We start from the raw sequence: 25,462 nt of genomic DNA, 5'->3' as shown, positions 1-25,462 counted from the left end.
AAACAGTGAGAACAATCCAGGGCTAGCGGCTTTTAGTTGCTTCCTTCACAAAATGTTTTGCCTTATTTTTTTCATTAATTTGTAAACTTTACCTTATTCGGAGAATCTCGAGATGTTTCATTTTCCTGGTTACAAGAAGTATCTTCAACGGGCGGTTGGGAGGCGTCTTCACCATCAGTCTTTCCTCCTTGTTCGTGCTCCTCCTGTTCTCCCTGGTTGTCACATGGCTCTTCCTTCTCCTTCCCCACATCGCCGTTTGCAAGTCCTTCTTCCTGTACTTTCTCTGCAGATTCATTTGGAGGTTTCAGCCCTTTATCAGAACTGTTGACCTCTTCAACCTGATCAAAACCTTCTCCGCTGAGGGAACTTTCTACTTTCAGCAGGCAGAGTGTGACTTCGTGCTCAGTTTCTTTAGAGTTATTCGCCTCGTGTTCTCTTTCATCTGCTACTATCAGGTCTATCAGTTCATTTACAATACAGGCAATATCATCACTGCATTCTGACACATCTTCCTTTTCTTTAACTAAACAGTCACGTTTCTGCTCAGTATTTTCCTTGCTGACTGTTTGGGTAGTGTCTACATTTGTTGTATTCCCTGCCATTTGTGGCATTACAAATTCTTCACACTCTAATTGTTTCGTTTCTTCAGTCATGATGGTTTCTTCATTTATGTGTGCAACCCCTGACCTCTCGATCGAAGACTTTGTGTCTATCAGTTCAGGAAACTTTATCAAGTGATTTTCTGCCTCTTCACACTGCATAGATTTAACTGAATCTTCACTGCCAACTCCCAAGTACATTACCTCTGAAGTAAGTTCCCCAGTCAAGTTTTCTGACTCATCCGCTATGGAATTGACTATTTTGTCACTTGCAGTCTCTAAATCAGATCCTTCTTCCTTTGTCTCTTCCACCTCACCAATTACAGGCTCCACACTCACAGAAAGTAATAGCTCGGAGTCTGCATCAGTCTTTATAACATTGTCGGACAGCTGTACAGCCTCCTTATGATGTAGACAATCATTATTAGTTAACTGAGGTTGAGAAATTAACTTGTCTTCCTTTAGATCCTGTTCATTTTCTTTGATGTCTTGGGTAATCACCATAATTTCTACATCTGAAAAGCTTTCACATTTCATATCACAAATGCACTCATCTGTCACTGCAGTTGTTTCAGCTTTCCCAGGACCAAGGGAATGAGCGGCAATCTCTTCCTCTGTTAACTCCATGTTGGTTTCTGTTTCTGCTGAGCTTCCCTCTGGAGTCATAATATTTTTTCCTGGTATTGCAGAATCTTCCATTTCTACCCGCTTTGCAATTGATTCAATGCTTTCCGTTAATGGGTCCTCCAATATCCCTGACACCTCACTTTCTGTCTTTTCAAATAATGGCACAGCTTTCTCGGTTTCTGCTAGATCCTCTTCTCCCGAAGGTGACGAATCAGTGGCTTCTGTCCTTACCTTCTCATCGCTCACTCTTGACTCTTCATCTTCCAGTGTCACTTTGGGTTCAGCACAGCTACAGTCTTCACATGCTGAGTCTGTCAGCTCTTTGAAGTCAGGTCCCAGGTCATTGTCCTTCACAGGCTCAGATTCTTCGGTGATATTATTTGGTTTATCATATTCTTGTTCCTTTTCACTTATGATAACATCATTTTTCTTCACTTGCAATTCTGTTGACCCTTGTGAACTTATCAGAAGTTCATCATCTGTGATTTCTCTACCCTGATTAACATTGGCCATGAGCTTTGATCTTGCAGCTGGGGTTTCTAAATGTATCTCCTCGGCATTGTTTACATTGACCTCATTGAGGCTACCATCAACCACTGTCAATCGCTCATTTTCAGATGCTTTACTTTCACATGTGTCCATAACTACCTCCCCCTCCTCACTATTGGTCAAACACGCCATTGATTCAGCAGTGTTGGCTTTGTCTTCTTCGGTGCTGCTCAAGACTGAGTTAGCAGCTTGCCCGTCGTCAACAGGCCCAGCGCTTGTTGGCTCTTCCGCCAGTGAAACCTTGGTGAATTTCATTGGCCGCTCCTCCTCCGCGTTGAGTACACTAACGGAACACTGATGGTATGCGAGAGCCTGGCAGAAAAATTAAAACAATACACCACTTGAAGTAATAGAAACCAAAATTGCTGGAAATGCACAGTACATCCATCAGAATTTGAACGACAACCTAATCATTTTGGTGGGTGCTGTTTATTAGAACCCTATTTAGTCACTTATAGCAAATCTCCCATTGCTCTTGGGTTTCATCCTTTTCAAGCTTTAATCGTTTCTGCTTTTTGAGGAGAAAAAAGGAGTGTTATAAATCTCAACATCATGAAGAAACGACTCATGAAATAACACTGGACGGCCAGCTGGTGGCGCCGTCCAAGGAGTATAAATACTCGGGCCTGGGCCCAGTTTGCCCAGGGACATTTTGTAAGACAGGAACTAGTGAAGTACAACTGGACCTCCATGTTCTGAAACAAGTTGATTAAAGCCTTGCTTTATACTCGAACCAAGTGCGTAGTGAGCTTTATTACGTCAATGAGCAGGTTGCAGTTTAATGATAACTTTTTATTCATTCACGGGATGTGGGCGTCGTTGGCAAGGCCACCATTTATTACCCATCAGAAAGTGGCGGTGAGCCGCCTTCTTGAATACAACTGAATGGCTTGCTTCAGAGGGTAGTTAAGAGTCAACCACATTCAGACCAGACCGGGTAAGGATGGCAGATTTCCTTCCCTAAAGGACATTAGTGAATCAGATGGGTTTTTACGACAGCTTTACTGATTCTAGCTTTTTATTCCAGATTTATTTAATTGAATTTAAATTCCCCAGCTGCCATGGTGGGATTTGAACTCATATCTCTGGGATCATTAGTCCAGGTCTCTGGATTACTAGTCCAGTAACATAACCACTATGCTACCATACCCATAGATTTATATTGAACCAAAATCTATACATTTAAAAAACTTGTATATGGGATCTGGGCGTCACTGGCAAGGCCAGCATTTATTGCCCATCCCTAATTGCCCTTGAGAAAGTGGTGGTGAGCCGCCTTCTTGAACCACTGCAGTCCGTGTGGTGAAGGTGCTCCCACAGGGCTGTTAGGGAGGGAGTTTCCAGGATTTTGACCCAGCGATGATGAAGGATTGGCCGATATACTTCTAAGTCAGGATGGTTTGTGACTTGGAGGGGAACTTGGAGGTGGTGGTGTTCCCATGCGCCTGCTGCCAAATAAAGTGGATGGCTTTTAGCTGTGTTGGAGGTGCAGGTTTGTGGCTGCGTTTTGCCCTCGTGCCGAGCTCCTGTTCACAGCCATGGTCTCGGTGTAAGGCTCAGAGTGGAAGCCTGGCACTTCCCCACAGCGAGAAAGAAAAGGAGAGCAGGTCCTACCACTGGCCACTCTTGGACACCTGAGTTCTTGGTTGTTGATGGCATGTGGCCTCAGAAGTTGGGGAAAGAAGAAAGTAAAAAATACATTTCTTTCCAATTGCAAGCTGTGATGGTAACTCTATCTAAAAATGGCCACTCATCGTCAGTACCTCCTGTTCATCCTCTTTCCCTTCTTCAATCTCCTCCATAACCTCTGCCTTCGCTTCAGCAATCAGCTCTCTGATTGGCTTGTTGCTTGCAACACACGCAACGAATGGGTGCTGAGAGAAAGAACAGGTTTTAATCAAACACAAGACTGAGGCACAACGAATAGTAATCAACAAAAACATCTTACTGCCCTTCATCGAATCCTTGACCGTTATTAAGAAACTAAAAGTCTTGGCATGTGTGCCTTTCTCAGCAAGCTGCACAGCCATGGGACTTCAATCCATGGGACTTCAATCCATGGGACTGCAATCCATGGGACTGCAACCCATGGGACTTCAATCCATGGGACTGCAATCCATGGGACTGCAACCCATGGGACTGCAATCCATGGGACTTCAATCCATGGGACTGCAATCCATGGGACTGCAACCCATGGGACTTCAATCCATGGGACTGCAATCCATGGGACTTCAATCCATGGGACTGCAATCTATGGGACTGCAATCCATGGGACTGCAATCCATGGGACTGCAACCCATGGGACTGCAACCCATGGGACTTCAATCCACGGGACTTCAATCCACGGGACTGCAATCCATGGGACTGCAACCCATGGGACTTCAATCCATGGGACTGCAATCCATGGGACTTCTTGTCAGAAGGATTTGACCCTGAGCAATTATTAGCCCAAATGTCAGCATAGTTATATTTGCTCAATGCTACCCTGAACTACACAGAGAAACATTTCTGTTTCCAAAGTCCAACAGTTATTGAGCAAAGTGGCCTATATCTATCTCTTTCTACTCATGTGCAGGGATATGTACATGTGTTTTTCTCTCTCTGTTCCTTTCGGTTTCAGTCTCAATTGCTGCCCCCTTTCCATTTCTCTTTGTCTCTCACTTTGGCCTGGATATTTATTGGGGCGGGTTACTGTGGTGTATGTAACCTGTTCCACCTTAAGAGAACTACTTTAAGAGATGTACTACTTTCTCTTGGCTGCTGTATACTGTAATACCGGTGGTGACCACACCGGTATATAAGTGTTGTGTAGGGATTTGCTGGGCAGTTCAGCCCTGACCTCCGAATAGTAAAGACCTGTTAAAAGTTATTCTTGTTGTCTGTGTCCAGTGATTGATCCTAAACATAACTGGGACACACAGACTCAACAGTGGCGATGAGTCCGATCTTACCCTGCGGCAATTTTACATCCAAGGCAGCTTCGTCCTCAGAACGGGCGTCGAGAAGAGGCATCCGCCCTCATCATCCTGCTGAGCACCATTGCACGGGAGGCATCGAGAACCCGGGTTAAAAAGAAAAAAATTCTGACCACGAAGCCCTCCATCAGCGACAGGCAGTGATCATCCCTTCTACCACGGTGGTGGGTAAGCTGATCAGCGACACGAGCAGAAAGTCGGCCGCGTTGGCTATGGAGTAGGGGAGGGAAAACGGAGGAATAAGGCCGGAGAACTCGACCACGGCCGGTAAAAAGGGCCGGGCTGCAATCGAGGCCGAGAGGCGCAGCGACTGGGGCAGCTTAAGGCACGAGAGCCGCAGAGAAATCAAACGCAGCCGGTGTAAAGGACCGGGCTGCAAGCGGGGCTGCGAGGCAAAGCAGCATCGGGGAATTGAGAACCACTGGGGAGGCGAGAACGGCAGCAGCACGTCAATCGCCATTGCAGCCAGCGGGGGGGAAGGAGGCAAACGCGGGAATCCGCCATTGTAGTCGGCGGGGGAAGAAGACGAGCGCGGGAAAGACCGCCAAGCGCAGGAAGCCGCCATTTTAGTAGGCGGGGGAAGAAGACAAGCGCGGGAAGCCGCCATTTTGAAAAAAAAAAGAAGAATTTAAAAACTTGCAAGGATGCCTAAACATGGGAGCATTAATACCTTTGATAGCGATAGCGAAGATTGGACCACGTATGTAGAACGCATGGAAGTTTATTGTAAAGCAAATAAGGTACCAGATGATGAGAAAGCACTAACCTTATTAAGCTCAATGGGTGCGAAGACATATGGGCTATTGAAGCACCTTCTATCACCAAATAAACCGGCGGATCAGACTTTCGCGAATATTGTTACTGTCCTGAAAAATCATTTAAACCCCACACCGCTGATGATAGCGGAACGATTTAAATTTTACAGAAGAATGCAGCTGAAAGACGAAAGCAATGCTGAATTTTTAATTGAACTGCATAAGCTATCGAAGTACTGTCAGTTTGGAACAGGACTAGCAGATGCGCTGAGAGATAAATTTGTGTGTGGATTGTTAAAAGGAGGAACACAAAAGCGACTGCTTGAGGAGAATGATCTTACGCTTGATAAAGCTGTCACTATTGCAGCATCGCAAGAAGCCGCAGCGAGAGGCACGGCGGAAATGCAGCTACGGTCACCGGAACTCAGCACCAATCAAATGGTCTTGGGTACAGTAAAATGTTATCGTTGTGGAAAGACAACGCATGATCAGAACCAGTGCTGGTTCAAAAATCAGGAATGCAGAAAATGTGGCAGGCTTGGCCACATAGCTAAAGTATGCCGGTCAGGAAAGAAGACCAGCAACAAAAAGTCACCGCAGGAAAAGTACAGGAAGGTACACAAGGTGACAGAGAACAGTTCGAACGAACAGAAGTCAGATTCAGACTCCAGCAGTAATGAACTGGGTAGTCTAAGAGTACACAATGTTGGTAAGGAAGCAGACCTCCAAACAATTTGGGTCACACTTCAGATAGCAGGAGTCCAAGTGAAGATGGAATTGGACACTGGATCGGCATTGACGGTCATGAATAAGCAAGATTACAAAAGGTTATTCCCACATATTCCCCTACGGGATACGGAGATTGTATTGAAAACATACACGGGGCAAAGAGTATACCCCATCGGGAAGATAGAGGTAAAGGTGGTCCACAAGGGCAAAGAAAGCCGAGGAATGGACTTATATGTGCTACCTGAGGGAGGTCCACCACTACTGGGATGGGAGTGGATTAGGAAAATAAATATGGACTGGCATTCCTTAAAAGCACTAACGGTAGATTCCGGTAAAAAAGATGTCAAACCTAAACGATTGTCCAGAATATTGGACGATGCTAAAGAGGTGTTCCAACAGGGACTGGGAACACTGAGAGGAATTACGGCAAACATCAAGGTTGAAGAACATGCAAACCCGAAATTTTTCAAAGCCAGACCGGTACCTTATGCGATACGACCTGCTGTAGAAGCTGAGCTGGAAGGGCTAGAACGTTCAGGAGTACTGTCTAAGGTAGACTGGAGTGAGTGGGCCATGCCCATTGTTCCCGTCATGAAGCGTTCATCGAGCAACAAGCCGGGGGAACCGGGGAAGGTTCGCATCTGTGGAGATTTCAAGATCACTGTTAATCCGGTGCTTCACACGGTGCAGTATCCGCTTCCGCGGATTGAGGATATCTTCGCTTCGTTGTCTGGCGGGAAACACTTCACCAAGATAGACCTGGCGCAGGCGTACTTACAGATGGAAGTTGAGGAAGAGTCACGCCAGTATCTCACGATCAACACGCATAGAGGCCTGTACCGGTATAATAGACTGGTTTTTGGAGTGGCATCGGCTCCAGCAATTTGGCAGAGGGCCATGGAGCAGGTATTACAGGGAATTCCAGGCACACAATGTTACCTGGACGATATTCTGATTACAGGAGATGATGACGAGGAACACCTTGCAAATTTGGAACTGGTGCTCACCAGATTGAAAGAATATGGACTTCGAGTTAATCGCCAGAAATGTGAGTTCTTTCAGAAGCGGATCTCGTACTGTGGTCATGTCATTGACCAGGAGGGGCTTCATAAGTCTCCTGACAAGATCGAAGCTGTTGTGAAGGCTCCCGCTCCGGATAATGTATCCCAGTTGAGGTCGTTCCTAGGGTTGATTAACTATTACCATAAGTTTCTGCCAAATTTATCCACGGTGCTGCACCCGCTGAACGCTCTTTTACAGAAGGGAGTACCATGGAAGTGGAGCGAGGACTGTAAGAGGGCCTTTCGCAAAAGCAAGGCATTGATCACCTCAGAGGAAGTGTTGGCTCACTTCAACCCAATGCTGCCTATTTGTTTGGCTTGTGATGCTTCTCCATATGGTATTGGGGCAGTACTCTCACACAAGTTGCCAAATGGCCTGGAGAGGCCAGTCGCGTTCGCATCCAGATCATTGACCTCCGCTGAGCGCAACTATGCTCAGATAGATAGGGAGGCTCTCAGCCTTGTGTGGGGAGTAAAGAAGTTTAATCATTACCTGCTGGGCCAAAAGTTCACGCTTCTGACAGACCACCAGCCGTTGGTATCCATTTTTAACCCTAAGAAGGGTGTTTCGGTGATGACAGCACAGAGACTCCAGAGATGGTCCCTTTTCCTAGGGGCACATCAATATCAGGTTGAATTCAAAGGTACAAAGCAGCATGGTAATGCTGATGGGCTGTCGCGCCTGCCACTACCTACAGAGGAGGAGGCACCGACGGTTGACCCTGTTGAGTTATTTCACTCGACCATCATCGAATGTTTACCAGTCACCAATGCAAGTATTGAAAGAGAAACCAGGAACGACCCGACACTGTCCCGGGTCTACGAAGTGACAGTGAAGGGATGGCCAGCACATGGTGATCCACTGTTACCGGCATTCTCAGCAAGACGAGAACAGCTGTCCGTCTGTCAAGGAACATTGATGTATGGAACAAGGGTGATTATTCCTCCTAAGTTAAGAGAGAGAGTTCTAAAGGAACTGCATGAAGGTCATCTGGGGGGAGTCAAGATGAAAAGCCTTGCTAGGGCTTATGTGTGGTGGCCGGGTATCGACCAACAGATAGAGGATCTGACGAAAAGCTGCTCAGGGTGCCAAAAAGTGCAAAATGCACCTCCGATTGCACCGCTGCATCCATGGGAATGGCCTTCAACCCCATGGCAACGTGTACATATTGACTTTGCTGGTCCATTCATGGACTCCATGTTTTTAATTGCGGTGGACGCACATTCTAAATGGCCAGAAGTGATTAAGATGACTACCACTACCTCGGAAAAGACGATCGCGGTGCTAAGAACGATATTTGCAAGAAATGGATTGCCAGAACAAATATGTTCAGACAACGGACCGCAGTTCGTGTCAGAAGAATTCCAGAAATTCATGAAGAAGAATGGGGTGAAACATTATACCTCTGCCCCATATCATCCGGCTACAAACGGGTTGGCCGAGAGATTTGTACAAACGTTCAAAAAAGCAGTAAAGGCCATGAGCGAAGATCAGATTCCACTACAACACAAGGTGGACAAATTCCTACTGGCATATCGAAACGCCACTCATGCAGTGACAAACCAAAGTCCTGCCATGATGTTCTATAACAGGAGGTTGCGGTCCAGGTTGGACTTGTTAAAACCAAATGTGCAGAGGGAGGTTGAAAACAAACAGTTCCAGCATATAAATAACAAGACCACTCGGAGTTTCGAAATAGGACAACCAGTGTTAGCCCGGGACTATAAAAACGAGAAATGGCAATCTGGAACAATTCGGGCCAGACAAGGACCCCTGATGTACACGGTAGATATTGGTGAAAATGTAATACGGCATCATGCTGACCAACTGGTAGAATCGAGAACAAGGGTCGAACCCATGGTTACGGCAGAGACAACCGTGGAAGAAGTTAGTGAACCTGAAGCATCTACCTCAGAAGTGAATGTACCTGATGATGATGTCCAATCCATAAGAGACCAACTAGATGAGTCACCCCAGCAACGAGAACCAGAGACCCCTGAAAGGCGTTATCCAACTCGAATCAGGAGGCCTCCTCAGAGACTGAATCTTTGAACTGTTTTGCATAAAGTTGTATATATATATATAATATGTTATTATGTTATGTTAAATGGGGATATAACTGTTAAGCTAAAAAGGGAGGATTGTGGTGTATGTAACCTGTTCCACCTTAAGAGAACTACTTTAAGAGATGTACTACTTTCTCTTGGCTGCTGTATACTGTAATACCGGTGGTGACCACACCGGTATATAAGTGTTGTGTAGGGATTTGCTGGGCAGTTCAGCCCTGACCTCCGAATAGTAAAGACCTGTTAAAAGTTATTCTTGTTGTCTGTGTCCAGTGATTGATCCTAAACATAACTGGGACACACAGACTCAACAGTTACGTAGGCAGGGGGGGGTGGAAGTGAGGTGGGGTGGCGGATGTTCTGACGGGAAACCCCACAGGAAGTTTGGGTTCCCCTGCATGCTGTGGAGTTTCAGGGGGTCTGATCGCTGTGCGGGTCCAATCCCAGACCCCAGGGGGGTGGGGGGACCGTTCCCTGACCCCGAGGGTCTTTGTATGGGGGGGTCTGATGGGGGGAACTTGGGAGGCCGGGGGGAAGTACTCCTGCTCCTCCTGTCCTCACCTTGCTTCAGCTGCCGGGTTTCCCGAGGCCTGGGAAACCCGGCCGCCCACTGTAATTCAGAGGCTGCCAGCCTCATTAACATATTTTAAATGCCAACCCGCCGCCTGGGAGCAAGTTGGCTGCCTTGTCCCTCCTCCGTAAAACCCGGAATTCGTCAGTTGGAGGTGGCTTCCCGACGTGCTCGGAATTTTTCCCAATTTAATCCCCCACCCGCACCCAATCTCACCTGCTCATCCATGTTAAAATTCCCCTCTTTGTTTCCAGATGTGTGCTTTGTATATACTTTTGTATTCACCTCTCTCACTACGCTTCAAAAAAGTACTTAATTGGCTGTAAAGAGCTTTGAGGCGTCCTGAGGTCGTGAAAGGGGCTGGAAGGTAGAAGCGATTATTAAGTCTTCAGAAAGCAAGGGAAAGCTTAGGTTAGACAACAATCCAAAGATGCATTTAAGGGGAAGCTAGATAAGTACCTGAGGGAGAAAGGAATAGAATGATTTGCTGATGGGGTTCGATGAAGAGAGGCGGGAGGAGGCTCGTGTGGAGCATAAACTCCAGCATGGACCAGTTGGGACAAATGCCCTGTTTCTATGCTGTAAAATTCTATAATAAATGCAAGTCAGGCGGGGTGCTGTGTCGGGCGGGGTGCTGTGTCGGGCGGGTGCAGTGTCGGGCGGGTGCAGTGTCGGGCGGGTGCAGTGTCGGGCGGGTGCAGTGTCGGGCGGGTGCAGTGTCGGGCGGGGTGCTGTGTCGGGCGGGGTGCTGTGTCGGGCGGGTGCAGTGTCGGGCGGGTGCAGTGTCGGGCGGGTGCAGTGTCGGGCGGGGTGCTGTGTCGGGCGGGGTGCTGTGTCGGGCGGGTGCTGTGTTGAGCAGGGCTGTGCCGAGCGGGCGATCCGCTTCACCAGGTTACTACCCAGACAACACAGTTGAAAATTAACCCCTAAAATGTCTCAGTAGTGCTGGGTTAGGATGGGGCCTGGTGCTCTTGTTCCTTATCACTATTCACTGACCCGCACAGGCAGGCTCGCAATCAGCTGTGACCACCCGACTGTGATACCCTCATGGTAGAACAACCTGCTGACACTCACTGTACCCCGCTCACACACGAGTGAAGAAACGGAGGGCAACGGGGGCCCATGTAACCGGATCCCAATGAGAGTCAGCCCTCCAGGAGAGGAAAGGAGAAATTTGGAATAAAATAATGATCACCTGGAGAAGCTGCTTTACGCACCATCGAACGGCTACATTTTTTTCCAAAGCCTTTCTTAAGAAATCTTTAAAATCTGCTGACCTGTAAATTCAATAATTGAGAAGGTTTTATTCATACAGAAAGTGAGAAATTGACTTCAAGCGGAATCGATATCGCCCCTTTTACAACATCACACACAGTCTAAATTACCCCTCCTCTCTCTCTCTCTCTCTCCAAAGAACCTTTTCGGTTTTTCCGTATATACCCAACTTCTTTCCCCTTCCTAGCGTGAGAGGAGCCACAACTCTACCTTCCCACAGTTCAGCTCCTCGGGATTGTTACAGTAAGAAAGATGGAAATGGAAATGGTAGTTTGTCAGTTACCATCGGGAGGGATGGACCAGAGTTGGAGGCGGAGCCTTTGTGATCTTCAGGAGGACTCTCATTGGGTTGAGTTCATGGTGTGGAGGTTCCATCTCGGCCAGCTCAATAAGCGTGATCCCCAGCGACCAGACGTCAGCCTTCTGGTCATACGGTGCATCTTTCATAGTTTCACACTGGACAACCTCAGGGGCCATCCTAAATGAGAGAAGGACAAATTGAAAGTACAGTGTGCTGATGATGTCCCTAAATGGTGGCCTTTTCAAGCAAGAACAATATTAAATTTGGTAAAAAGTCCTCTGAATTCTTTGTTACTGCAACACCGTTATAAACCTCGGAAGATCACAACCAGATAACTAAAAAAAAACGCAATAAACAGAAAATCCCTATAATCAAATCCCGTATATCCTATGTAATCCTATGAAGTTACGACCTCAGGATGTCCCTGTGGTAAACCACTGTTATACCTGTCTGTAAGTGTATGTGTATTCCACTAGGTACAGGTCTGGACATGCCTCGGCTGACTCCTCCCACTATTCCAGGTATATAAGTGACTACCTCCCAGTCCCTTAGTATTCTGGACGGGTCGACCACTCGAGACAAGACCTTCATTCTTTAGTTAATAAAAGCCTGATTGTTACTCGCTCAACCTCAGTCTTTGGAGTAATTGATGGCGCATCAATCCCAAAGCACTTTACAGCTAATTTGTGCACAGCATGCTCCCACAAACAGCAATGTAATAATGGCCAGATAATCTGTTTTAGTGATACATAGGATTACATAGGATATACGGCACAGAAACAGGCCATTCGGCCCAACCAGTCCATGCCGGTGTTTATGCTCCGCTCCAGCCTCCTCCCGTCTTTCCTCATCTAACTCTATCAGCATAGCCCTCGATTCCCTTCTCCCTCATACGTTTGTCCAGCCTCCCCTTAAATCCATCGATACTATTCGCTTCAACCACTCCCTGTGGTAGCGAGTTCCACATTCTCACCACTCTCTGGGTAAAGAGGTTTCTTCTAAATTCCTTATTGGATTTCTTGGTGACTGTCTTCTATTGATGGCCTCTAGTTATGCTCTTCCCCACAAGTGGAAACATTCTCTCTGTATCCAATCTATCAAAACCTTTCATAATTTTAAAGACCTCTATTAGGTCACCCCTCAGCCTTCTTTTTTCAAGAGAAAAGAGACCCAGCCTGTTCATCCTTTCCTGATAGGTATACCCTCGCATTTCTGGTATCATCCTTGTAAATCTTCTCTGCACCCTCTCCAGTGCCTCTATATTCTTTTTATAATATGGCGACCAAAACTGTACACAGTACTCCAAGTGCGGTCCAACCAAGGTTCGATACAGGTTTAGCATCACTTCCCTACTTTTCAATTCTATCCCTCTAGAAATAAACCTTAGTGCTTGGTTTGATTTTGTTATGGCCTTGCTAACCTGTGGCGCAACTTTTAGTGATTTGTGTATTTGTACTCCGAGATCCCTTTGTTCCTCTACCCCACCTAAACTCGCACCCTCCAAGTGATAAGTGACCTCCCTATTCTTCCTACCAAAATGTAATACCTCACGTGTATCATCCGCAAATTTAGAAATTGTGTTTTTGATTCCAAAGTCTAAATCGTTAATGTAAATTGTGAACAGCAGTGGTCCCAGCACTGATCCTTGTGGAACACCACAACCCACCTTCTGCCACTGTGAATAGCTACCCTTTACTCCCACTCTGTGCTTTCTGTCCTGAAGCCAGCCAGCAATCCATTCTGCTACTTGTCCCCTGACTCCACATTCTCTGACCTTATTCATTAGTCTATTATGGGGTACCTTATAGAAGGCCTTTTGAAAATCTAGATAAATGACATCTACTGCATTACCAGTGTCTACTCTCTCTGTTACCTCTTCAAAAAATTCAATAAGGTTGTTCAAGCAAAATGTTCCCATTTGAAATCCATGCTGACTATTCATTATTATACTTTTTGGTTTCTAGGTGTTCTTCTATTTTCTCCTTTAGTGGGGATTCCATTATTTTTCCTACCACCGATGTTAAGCTGACTGGTCTATAATTCCCTGGACATGTTCTATCCCCCTTCTTAAATATCGGTATTACATTACCTATCCGCCAGTCATCTGGCACTACACCTTTTTCTAACGAATTATTAAATCTGTGTAGATATGCCTCTGCTATCTCTTCCCTAGATACCTTTAAAATGCATGGATGCAATCTATCCGGACCAGGGCTTTTATCCTCTTTGAGTTTGATTAGTTTATTTAATATATCCCTTTTTAATATTTTAAATGCACTTATCTCATTATTCATCTCATCATCCAATGTCATGTCCACCTGTTCTATCTCCCTGGTAAATACCGAAGCGAAATAATGATTTAATATTTCTGCCATCTCCCTATCGTTACCTGTGGTATTGTCCTGTGCATCTCTTAATGGCCCTATTCCCATCCCAACCTTCCTTTTTTTATTGATGTGCCTGTAAAATGTTTTACTATTTTGTTTTATGTTCCTTGATAATTTAATTTCATAGTTCCTCTTTGCCTTCCTAATTGTTTTTTTGACTTCTAATGTTGGTGAGGGATAAATATAAGCCAGGAGTCCAGGAGAACTCCTCTGCCCTTCTTTGAAATAGTGTCAGCCGAGATTTTGTGCCGGAGCCTCTGGAGTGGAACTTGAACCCACAACCTTCTGACTCAGAGGCGAGACTGCTGCCCACTGAACCACGGCTAACACCTGGGGCTAGAATTTCCCAGGGCCGTGGAGGCGGGAATGGAGGCGTGTGGGATATTAAAATCGCGAAATCGGGGGGCACAAACCCGCCCCAACCCGCCTCCATGCCCGTTTCCCAGGAGGCGGGTACCCGACCTGTGCGGGCGGGAAGGGGATTAGTGCCAATTAACTGCCTGTTAACAGGCAGTTTTTAGCCTAATCCCTATTTTTATCCCTGAAGTGTGGGCTGCCCGATGGCTCCAAACCACGCCAAGTTAGTGAGGCGGACCGTCGGGCTGAAGGACTTGGAGGGTTCGAGATGTCCGGTGTTCAGGTGAGTGATGGTGCATGAGTGCAGAGGTAAGTGTGTTTGGTGTGTGTAAAGTGTTTAAATAAGTTTTACTTACCTTTACTTACTAATGCAGGCTTCCTTCCTTCAGGTCTCGGGAGTCCCTCAGCCCACCGGCACAGAAAGCAGAATGGCCGCGAGCTGCCAAAAGCTGAGCCTCTGCTTTCTGTTCTGGAGATATCTCTAAATCAGCCTGAGAGGAAGGAATTAACTTAGTGTACAGATTGTCAATGTTTGACAGCTTCAAAGAGCTGTCAAACACTGATATTTCTTCTGTCAAATGCTCTTGACAGATGAAATGTCAATCTGTGACGTCACCTGTTGCCGGGTGGCCCTTAATTGGCCTGCTGATCCCACTGAACGGGCTCAACAAGGTCAATCAAGGGAAAATCGAGTGGGTTGGCCACAACTCGATGGAGGCGGGACTACAACCCCGAAAGTGGGAGTCCCGCCTCCTACTCGCCTCCATTGATAAAATCCAGCCACTGGTCTGGGGGAGGGTAGTCAGCCAGTCTGGCTTCTTGCCAGTGTATGTGATAAACTGGTGAAAACTGTAAGGGGAAGGCAGTGAGTAGTTGAGCCATACAGGCCGGGAAAGTCCCAAATCTGATGCCCAGTCTGTGTCGAGGTAGACGATCACAGCCAGGATGGTGGCTACGATGATCTTCTGTGTCCTGGGTTAGACAGCGGAAAAGAAACTTGTGCACTTGGTCACTGTCCAGCAACCCTGCTGAAAAGTGGTGAACTGCGATGCCCTCCACAGTCGAGGAGCCTGCTGACACTCACTGCTTCGGTTCACACATGAAGGCCGGAATTTTGCTGGCGCTCAGGGGGTGGGTTTGGAGGCGGGACATCCGGCAAAATCGCAAAGATTGACAGCGGGTCGGAAACCCGCTGTTAACCCGCCTCCAATCAATCTTCCCAAGTGTCGGGTGCCCGATTTGCGCATGCACCCGATACCAAGCGGCGGGAAGAGGATTATAGCCACTTAACTGCTTGTTAACAGGTTGTTAACAGGCAGTTAAGAGGTTTTTTGCAATTTTGACAGGTCTACTGCGGGCTTCCCAACGTCCGGACACCATACCAGGCAAGTGTGGTTCTGCTGTAATGTTTCTGCATTGATGACAGCTGCAGAAGCGGTGTGAAGGATCCAATGGTGCACTGGTGAGTTTCAGAGGTAAGATAATGTTGGGAAAATCATTTTTAATGCATTTACACTTTTCTGTAGGTAACAAGTTTTGAATTGTATGTGTAGTCCTACCTCATTGGGAGAACCTCTCTCAGCAGTGACAGATTGCTTCTGTAACCTCACCTGCAGCTGCCATCTGTTCTAGCCTAAGGAGGGAGTCACTGGAGAGCCTGGGTGCAAGAGCTCACCTTTATGAAGTGATTGTCAGTGTTTGCAGCACCTCAATGCTGTCAAACACTGAGAAATCAGCTGTCAAAAAAAATTGTGCGTGGCCCCTTTAAGATAACCGGCAGATGCCACGTCATCAACTGACATCATCTGACACCGGCTTCCTCTTAATTGGCCGGCAAGCCCGCAGGGCTGGGCTTAACAAGGCCAATTGACGCAAAATCACATCTGTGCGTCTGATGTCGTTGGGGGCGGGACTGGAACCCGGAAGGGAGCTGTCCTGCACCCAAGCCGCCTTGAACCGAAAAATCGCGGCCGAAGGGTGGCCACTCGGGCCAGGAGATGGACTGTATCCCAAGAAGGCCCAACGTCTTCAGGAGGAATGGGACGGGGGGGGGGGGGAGAAGAAAGTATTAGAGAGAAAATTTAAGAAAATACATTGAAAGTGGGAAAAATAGATCTCCTGTTTTCTAGAACAGGAGTAAAACCTACCAATAAGGTGTCCCAATAAATGATGCTCTCCGCTGGATGGTCTGGGTGTTCTTTGCCGACACTCCAAAATCAGCTAGAAGAGAGGACAGAATATTGGATTAATGGCACAACACTTAAAACTCATGTTATCTATGATTAACAACAGACCCTTTACTGGCAAGAAGTAACTAACTGAATGTTAACTGTTTTTGTCTTCGTTTCTTTTCGAGGTAACCACATTCTGGATCCATCTGGTGCTGCCTTGACCACACAGGTACTTGGTCCGATGAGAAGAGTTGAACCAATTTGGAGAAAGGTCTATAACTCGTGTAATGGTCCCATGACTGTCACACGGAATGAGGAGAAACACCCCCGAACTCGGGGAAAACCAGAGCAACTATTCATCGATCTGCCCCCCCCCCCCACTGCTTTCTATATTGTGTTCTTTACTCATCATATTGCTACACTGTCTTCAGAAGCCGGTTATTGAGCAATGAGTTTACCATCTGTGTTTTACACGCTTTCTCTTTGTGACTGGGAAGACAGTCTCCTTTTGCTGGGAGGGCACGAATCTCAGGCTTGTTCTCATAAACAGCTGATAGGATTGGGATTGGCAGCGGAGGGAAGTCAACTGAGCCTGGATCTCAACCCCGTGAGGAAACTGATGAACTTTGTCCACAGTGGCGGTAAGCAGGTTGGCTGGGGGGCGGGGGATGATGTTCTGAGCCAAAATACTTGGAACCAAGTGCCACACACCCGCCGTCTGTTTGGCATTTTTAAACGTTTCTCTCTGTCTCTTGCTGTCTTTTATCCTGGTCCCGTTAGAGCAGTTTTAGGCTTTTTCCTCAGTTCTTATTGCTCAGTTTAACCATGTGATAAAATATACATATCGTCACAAGTGAGGCTGGCAAAGTAACTCACCACACATAACCAGGTCAGGAGTGGCTCAATGGTTATACTGAGCAGATCAAACTACTGACCCGAATGTTTTCGGTTTATATTGATCTGGTTTTTAACTGAAGATGAATCTGAAACTTCTAATAAAACAAGACCATTGACGTAAGAAAACTACTAGGCACTTGGTCTGAGTGTTAAACAAGGCTTCAATCAACTGTTTTTCAACATGGAGATCTAGTTGTGTCCTTCACTAGTTCCTGTTAAAGAATGTCCTGAGCAAGCTGGGCCCATGCCCGAGTATTTATACTCTCCCTGGACAGCGCCATCAGCAGGCCGCCCAGTATTATTACATAAGTCATTTCCACAGGAATGACAAGATTCATGTCAACCATCACAGCGAGTTTGTACTGAGAACCTTTAAGATGCACGAATTATCTCGCCACACAAACGTTACGCTTTCAGCCATGTGTGCATCCCTTCACGGACTCAACTTGTCTCTGTCACTTTTCTATTTCTCACACAAACATTCCAGCATAGTGCACGTATAGGTGTACCTGGTAAAATAGCCATAGAAAGCTTTTAAAATAGATATCCACATATTAGTACTCATTCTGCAATGGCTATACTGGGTCAGGTCCAGCGCAGTGGACACATTGGGCTGGATTTTGATACTGGAGGAGTGTAGGAGGCGGGACTACAACTTTTGGGGTTTAGTCCCGCCTCCATCGAGTTGTGGCCAACCCACTCGATTTTCACTTGATTGACCTTGTTGAGCCCGCGGCCAATTAAGGGCCACCCAGCAACAGGTGACGTCACAGATTGACATTTCATCTGTCAAGAGCTTTTGACAGATGAAATATCAGCGTTTGACAGCTCTTTGAAGCTGTCAAACACTGACAATCTGTACACTAAGTTAATTCCTTCCTCTCAGGCTGATTGAGAGATCGCTCCAGAACAGAAAGCTGAATGCTGCAACTTTTGACAGCTCGCGGCCATTCTGCTTTCTGTGCTGGTGAGATGAGGGACTCCCGAGGCCTGAAGGAAGGAAGGCTGTACAGGTAAGTAAAACTTCTTTAAACACTTTACACACACCAAACACACTTACCTCTGCACTCATGCACCCATCACTCACCTGAACACCGGACATCTCGACCCCTCCAAGCCCTTCAGCCCGACGGCCCGCCTCGCTAACTTGGCGTGGTTTGGAGCCGTCGGGAATCCCACAATTCAGGGATAAAAATAGGGATTAGGCTAAAAACTGCCTGTTAACAGGCAGTTAATTGGCACTAATCCCCTTCCCGTCTCGGGAGGTGGGTCCCAGCACAGGTCGGGTATCCGCCTCCTGGGAAACGGGCATGGAGGTGGGTTGGGGGCGGGATGGGTTTGTGCCCCCCGATTTCGCGATTTTAAACCCCCCACACACCTCCAATCCCGCCTCCATGGCCCAATGAAAATCCTGCCCATTAGCTTATTAACCATCCAGGGGAAGAGATAAGTAATATAGTAAATCAGTCGAGGAGACTGTAGGGAGGCAGCGGTGTGAATAGGTTTGTGTTATGGATATAGTGCGAAGAGCTGAGAAGGAAGGCCATAACTGATACGGCTTTTCATTAGCGAGTACAATGAACAAGAAACAGATGCTACTGCACAGACTCGTTAAAGGGAGATTAACCAGACGTGGTTAGAAGACGTTGGCATAATGACGTCACATTAGGAGGATGTAATTAAACATGTAAATGATACAGACACGAGCTCCACGGGGACTTCTGACAATATTCTGACTCAGAGGTAGGTGTGCTACCAACTGAACCCAGGTGACTGGATGATGTCCGATAGATTTACCCTTTTCGATAGATCATATCCATCTTCTCACCGTGTGTCTCAATCCCTTCTTTCCCCAATTGCCTCCTCAATCCATTTACACTGTCTGCTTCAATGACCTTCCCTGTAAGCTGTTCCACAGCCTGATTACCCTTTGATTGAAAGACTTCCTCCTGACTTTCCAATATTTAGCTTGTATGTCCTGCTATTTGAACCCTTTTGCCATATCCAGATACACTGGAGTGCAACTTAACTTGAGCTAGTGCAACTGAAGCCAATAATACTGTACTACGATGTAACAATCAGTTGGAAAAGGCAAATGCTGTAAGATGTGCCATTGGGATTGACATGAATCTTGTCATTCATATGGAAATGACTTATAAAATAATACTGGGCGGCCTGCTGGTGGCGCTGTCCAGGGAGAGTATAAATACTCGGGCACGGGCCCAGCTTGCTCAGGACATTCTTTAACAGGAACTAGTGAAGGACACAACTAGATCTCCATGTTGAAAAAGTTGATTAAATTGACGTAAGAAAACTACTTAGACCAAGAGCCTAGTAGTTTTCTTACGTCAGAGATTACTCTGCATTCCTCACTTATTCTTTCTTTCTCCTCGCTCACTCTTCTTCCCCTGCTCCTCTTTCTTACCTAGTTTAATGTCTCCCTCCAGGGTCAGAAGGACGTTCCCAGCTTTCAGGTCCCGGTGTATGATCTTGTTGTTGTGGAGGTAGTTGAGAGCTTCGAGCATCTGTCGGCAAACAACGCGAATCTGCGGCTCTGTCAGTCCTCTCTCCAGCTCTGGGACAGAACCAAACCAAATGTTGGACAAATGTGGAGCTTCGTTCCTCCTTAATTAAAATAAACTTTTGTCCCCCAAAGGTTTAGTGGGATACTGAGCCACACAGAGCAACAGGGTTCCACTCTGATCTCTCTGTTCTCGGCCTATTACATTGTTCCAGTGAAGCTCAACGTAAGCTCGAGGAACAGCACCTCATCTTTCGATTGGGCACTTTACAGCCCTCTGGACTCAACATTGAGTTCAACAATTTCAGATAATTATCCCTGCCCCCATTTTTCATGCAGTATGATTTTTGCCATTCCCATTTGCAACATTTTATCTTTCCTGCCTCTTACAAAAGTACAGGATGTTCTTTCTATTCCTTCCTCCCCTCCTAATCCACCCCCCCCCCCCCGTCTCTGCACCTGCTTAATATCTGTTACATCTCCAGCTTTTTCCAGTTCTGATGAAGGGTCCCAGACCTGAAACGTTAACTCTGTTGCTCTCTCCACGGATGCTGCCTGGCCTGCTGAGTATTTCCAGCATTTTCTGTTGTTATTTCAGATTTCCAGCATCCGCAGTATTTTGCTATTGTATTAGGGTTTGAGCCCTGTCAGTGCTGAGTGAGCTGATCTCAGCTAGGGTGGCAGTACAATGGGCCTCGCCACCCCTGGGATAGGGAGGTGAAAATCCACCAGGGCTCCTGCTCCCAATCAATATCCAGCGACCACTGCCGTAAGGCGAGCGTGTGTGGGTGCTGACTGAGAAACAGGATCAAACTCAGCTGTGATGCCTTCAGTGGTCGAATAGCTAGCTAGTGGACACTCACTAGATTCACACATGAAGAATGACAATTGGGCAAGGCACCAGGTCACCTGCCTGTTAATGGCTGGAATTGGATACAGATTAGCATTACTCACACTGTTTATCCAATGAGCATCCCTGATTGGCGACATGACAACGCCATTGAATGGCCAATCACATCACTGTGTTTGCAGGTCCATTACCAAACACCCAGAGCCCATGGAACTGTACCCAGCAAGTCAGCACCTTCAGCAATAGAAGGGGGAAATTGGAGGGGGGTGGTGGGCGGGAGGGGGGGGGAATGAAATAAATTCAGCTGATTGCATTTCATTTCTAATTTTACTTACCCAACATTATAGCATCTACAGCACCACCAGGACAAAACTCAATTAGGATCTGTAAAGAAAAAGAGAGGGGTTAAGATCTTGGAGTGCTCAATGTCCTTTGCATTTTCAAAATATAGTGGCACCTTTATACAGAGAGTGGTGAGAATGTGGAGCTCACTGCCACAGGGAGTTGGTGAAGCAGGTCGCATTGACACATTTAAGTGGAGGTTTGATGCATATATAGGGGAGAAGGGAATAGAGGGAGATGGGGGGGAGGGGGGCAAAAGGTAATTAGAGTGGGAGGAGGCTCATGTGGCAGTTGACCAGCATTGACCAGTTGGGCCGAATGACCTGTTTCTGTGTTGTGGATTCTATATAAATCTATATTACTTTCATTATCCGCACTTCAATTTCAATGATCTGCCTTCCCGATGATCCACCAGAATTTTTGAGGGATAAAGCCATGCACAAGACCCGGCCTTATATAGGTTTACAGAGTCAATTGTAACTTTCAAAAGGCAATGGATATATACTTGAAAAGGAATATTTGCAGGGCTACGGGGAAAGAGCAGGGGGAGTGGGATTAATTGGATCGCTCTTTCAAAGAGCTGGCACAGGCACGATGGGCTGAATGGCCTCCTTATGTGCTGTATGATTTTGCCATGGAGGGAGTGCAGCGAAGATTCACCAGACTGATACCTGGGATGGCAGGAATGACGTATGAGGAGAGATTGGGTCGATTGGGCTTATACTCGCTGGAGTTTAGAAGAATGAGAGGGGATCTCATTGAAACTTATAAAATTCTAACAGGACTAGACAGACTAGATGCAGGAAGGATGTTCCCAATGGTCGGGGAGTCCAGAACCAGGGGTCACAGTCTCAGGATAAGGGGTAAGCCATTTAGGACAGAGATGAGGGGGAATTTCTTCACCCAGAGAGTGGTGAACCTGTGGAATTCTCTACCACAGAAGGCAGTTGAGGCCAGTTCATTAAATATATTCAAGAAGGAGTTAGATATATTTCTTAAGGCTAAAGGGATCAAGGGATATGGGGAGAAAGCAGGGACAGGGTACTGAATTTGGATGATCAGCCATGATCTCATTAAATGGCGGAGCAGGCTCGAGGGGCCGAATGGCCTAATCCTGCTCCTATCTTCTATGTTTCTATCCCAGGGCAGAAACAAGGAATGATAATTTAATATTCATACACCCGCTAATCAGAATTAAATTAGGAAAATTAAATGACAGAATGTAACAGTCACCCAGGACTGTTGGACCAGTGTCGGAATATTTCTTATGCTGTAACAGCTACTTTATATATTAGAGCTTCTCTATTTCGGGAAGTTGAGGGACCAGTCGCTTCTATTCCTCATTCCTCATCCTTTCATGACTCACCCACAGGTTGTTTTCATAGTAGAAAGCATCGAGCAGTTTTACAATGTTGGGGTGATCACATGAGGCCAGAATATCAATTTCCACCATGTAATCTTCCAGCTCCTCCTCATCCAATGAACATATCACCTTGGCAGCTGCAACAGCCCCAGTCTCCTTGTTCTGTGCCTTTAAAGCAGGACATAAATCAAAAGAAACATCGCAACACATTTTGCAACATCGTGCAAAGCCAACATTTCTCATCGGAGTACAAAAAGGATCACGTTACCTTTCAAATCACAACCTCATTAGCATCATTGAAGTCAAAAATAACAAGCTCATTTCTTGGTCATTTGTATATAATTTCCCCCCTTTCTGTCCTGCTGACTTCACAGAATTACAGAATCACAGAAACCCCACAGTGCAGATAGAGGCCATTTCGGCCCATCGAGCCTGCACTGACACATATCCCACCCGATCCCTGTAACCCCTACACCAACACATATCCCACCCTATCCCTGTAACCCCACGCATTTAATCCCCCTAACACTAAGGGTCAATTTATCATAGCCAATCAACCTAACCCGCACATCTTTGGACTGTGGGAGGAAACCGGAGCACCCGGAGGAAACCCACGCAAACACGGGGAGAATGTACAAACTCCACACAGACAGTCGCCCGAGGCTAGATTTGAACCCGGGTCCCTGGTGCTGTGAGGCAACAGTGCTAACCACTATGCCACCATGCTGCCCATGTGCTGGGTTTTAGCTCCATTGGCAGCCCACAGGTAGGCCTCTTCAGTGGTGAACCTAGTGGCAGCTTTTCTCAACCATGGGAGGCACTCCAACTCCATTTACCCACCTTTGCTCCATACCCTTTCATCCCCTTCCCTAACAAAAATCTACCCATTCAATTGACCCCCAACCTCAACAGATTTTTGGGGGGAGAGAGTTCCAGATTTCCACTACCCTTTGTATGGAAAAACTGCTTCCTGATTTCATTCCTAAATGGCTCAACTCTAATTTTAAGATTGGCCATGTTTTGACGGCATGTGTGGCAAATTACACCATTGGCCCGGAGGTGCCCTGCTCTTGCGCGCCATCAGGAGCTCCTGAAAATGGAAGTCATGCTCCAGTGTCGCTATTCAGTTCCTTTAAGATTATGGCTCCTTGTTCTGGATTCCCCCACCAGAGGAAATAGATTCTCTGTATCTACCTTATAGAATCACCTTATTACAGGAAACTCTTTTTTATCCGGCACCGACGGGGCCGGCGTGTTGCTGGATTATCAAAATTTCCGGATGACGGAGGGGGTTATCTACCGAGGCTATTTTTAACAAAGAAAAATTAAAAAATCAAGAAATGTGCAGTATCCAGTGATTGGGTACTCACCTACAGAATGTTGTGTTAAATGGACGGTGGAAGATGCTTAAGTACAGTACTGCCAGTTGAGGGTAATGCAATGCAATGACTGCCAGCAGCGTGGGAGACACACAGTACCCCTGTAAAATGGCGGATCAGAACGGACGACCGGCAGTGCAGGAGGGTCAGACTCCTGTTATTGAGGTGTTCCGACTTCCGACAGCGCCAAGAAGCCGAGTAGTGGCAGTTTGGAGAACTACCCCCACTGACTAACTCGGCCACCACAGGAGACTCGGACTCGGCAACATTGCCGGTTATTGAGGTGTTTTCGGAGTGAGAATTTTGCCGGTTAATAAGAGAATTCTGGATATTTAGGTGCCGTTTAAACGAGTTTCCTGCATTTTAAACACATCGATTAATGCCACTTCCCAGTGCTGCAGTTAGTCTACCAGGCTCCTCTCCCCTTCATTGCCATTGACTGTCCCCCTCCCAATGCCTCTTCATCTCCCTTATCCCCTCCATCTCTTCTCCCCCTACCTAAGTAATTTAAAGTGAAAAAAGGAGACACATTTTAATATTACAAATTGGATTTATCTGTTACAGCAAAAAAAATCTATTGTATCTGAACTTAAAAAAAACACTTTTTTAAAAATAAGTAAAGATAATCAAATAATTTTGTGCATAGACTGGGCAGGCATTAAGAAATTAAACAGATTTTTTTTGCTGAGTTGAGAGTGTTGTCCTACGAGGAGAGATTGAGTAGATCGGGCCTATACTCTCTGGAGTTTAGAAGAATGAGAGGTGATCTCATTGAAATATATAAGATTCTGAGGAGGATTGACACAGAGGTTGTTTCCCCCTGGCTGGAGAGTCTAGAACTAGGGGACACAGTCTCAGGATAAGGGATCGGCCATTTAAGACTGAGATGAGGAGGAATTTCTTCACTCAGAGGGTTGTGAATCTCTGGAATTCTCTGCCCCAGAGGGTTGTGAATGCTGAGTCATTGAGTATATTCAAGGCTGAGATCGATAGATTTTTGGACTCTAGGGGATTCAAGGGATATGGAGCTCGGGCTGGAAAGTGGAGATGAGGTTGAAGATCAGCCACGATCTCATTGAATGGCGGAGCAGGCTCGCGGGGCCATATGGCCGACTCCTGCTCCTATTTCTTATGTTCATACGTTCCTGAAGATGATGTATATTTTAATATTTTGTACCGAGTTTAAAAGTTCCAGCGAAACAATTCCAATTTTAGACCTGTAGCTGAAACTTTATGTAAAATAACTCCTGGAATTAAAATCGCCAAACTTAAAAATTTAAAGAAACGCGCGAGGACAGGAGCAACCAGTGATTATTTATTGAGTTATTCATTTGCGAATGGAATTGCTATGTCAAGCTGACACTAGCCGGTTAAATGCCACATCGCTGCCTGTCTGCTGGGAGGAGTTAAGCAGGAAGCGCTTGGGTTGATTTGCGCCTTTACATGGCTCGAGTTTGGTCACAGACATTCGAAGCGCAAATACTTTCGACTTTTGCCAGTGCCTCCCACCTCGGGGACCCCGCTCCTAATGTCATCTTGCCTTTCTCCGAGGCTCCAGTCTGGGCTGCAGCTACTTGCGACGATTGACCAACCAACATGCCTTCAGATCAGGTAAGTCAAGCCTGTATTTTTCCAATGTTTTGGGGCACGGGACATTGTCAGAAGATTGTTTCGATGAGGCGGAAC

At 46.5% G+C, this 25,462-nt stretch overlaps 1 protein-coding gene across 1 annotated transcript in view; it reads right to left on the bottom strand.

The window, feature by feature from the left end:
- Window positions 1-25,462, bottom strand: part of LOC147098046 (STE20-like serine/threonine-protein kinase) — an 80,046-nt gene that overhangs the window by 33,018 nt on the left and 21,566 nt on the right. Inside the window, exons 2-9 of the mRNA XM_085971269.1 lie at window positions 22,401-22,565; window positions 21,028-21,076; window positions 19,747-19,896; window positions 16,401-16,473; window positions 11,492-11,686; window positions 11,129-11,210; window positions 3,539-3,649; window positions 93-2,087 (exon numbers count right to left, since the gene is read on the bottom strand). Coding sequence (XP_085827395.1) covers window positions 93-2,087; window positions 3,539-3,649; window positions 11,129-11,210; window positions 11,492-11,686; window positions 16,401-16,473; window positions 19,747-19,896; window positions 21,028-21,076; window positions 22,401-22,565 — 2,820 coding nt within the window. The remainder of the gene's footprint in view (window positions 1-92; window positions 2,088-3,538; window positions 3,650-11,128; window positions 11,211-11,491; window positions 11,687-16,400; window positions 16,474-19,746; window positions 19,897-21,027; window positions 21,077-22,400; window positions 22,566-25,462) is intronic.

Source organism: Somniosus microcephalus, chromosome 30 (assembly GCF_052327205.1).
Source record: "Somniosus microcephalus isolate GS21.2 chromosome 30, FLI_Smic_1.0, whole genome shotgun sequence".
Lineage (NCBI taxonomy): Eukaryota > Metazoa > Chordata > Chondrichthyes > Squaliformes > Somniosidae > Somniosus > Somniosus microcephalus.
The sequence above is the reverse complement of the archived record's forward strand: the minus strand, read 5'-3'. Positions and strand labels throughout refer to the sequence as shown.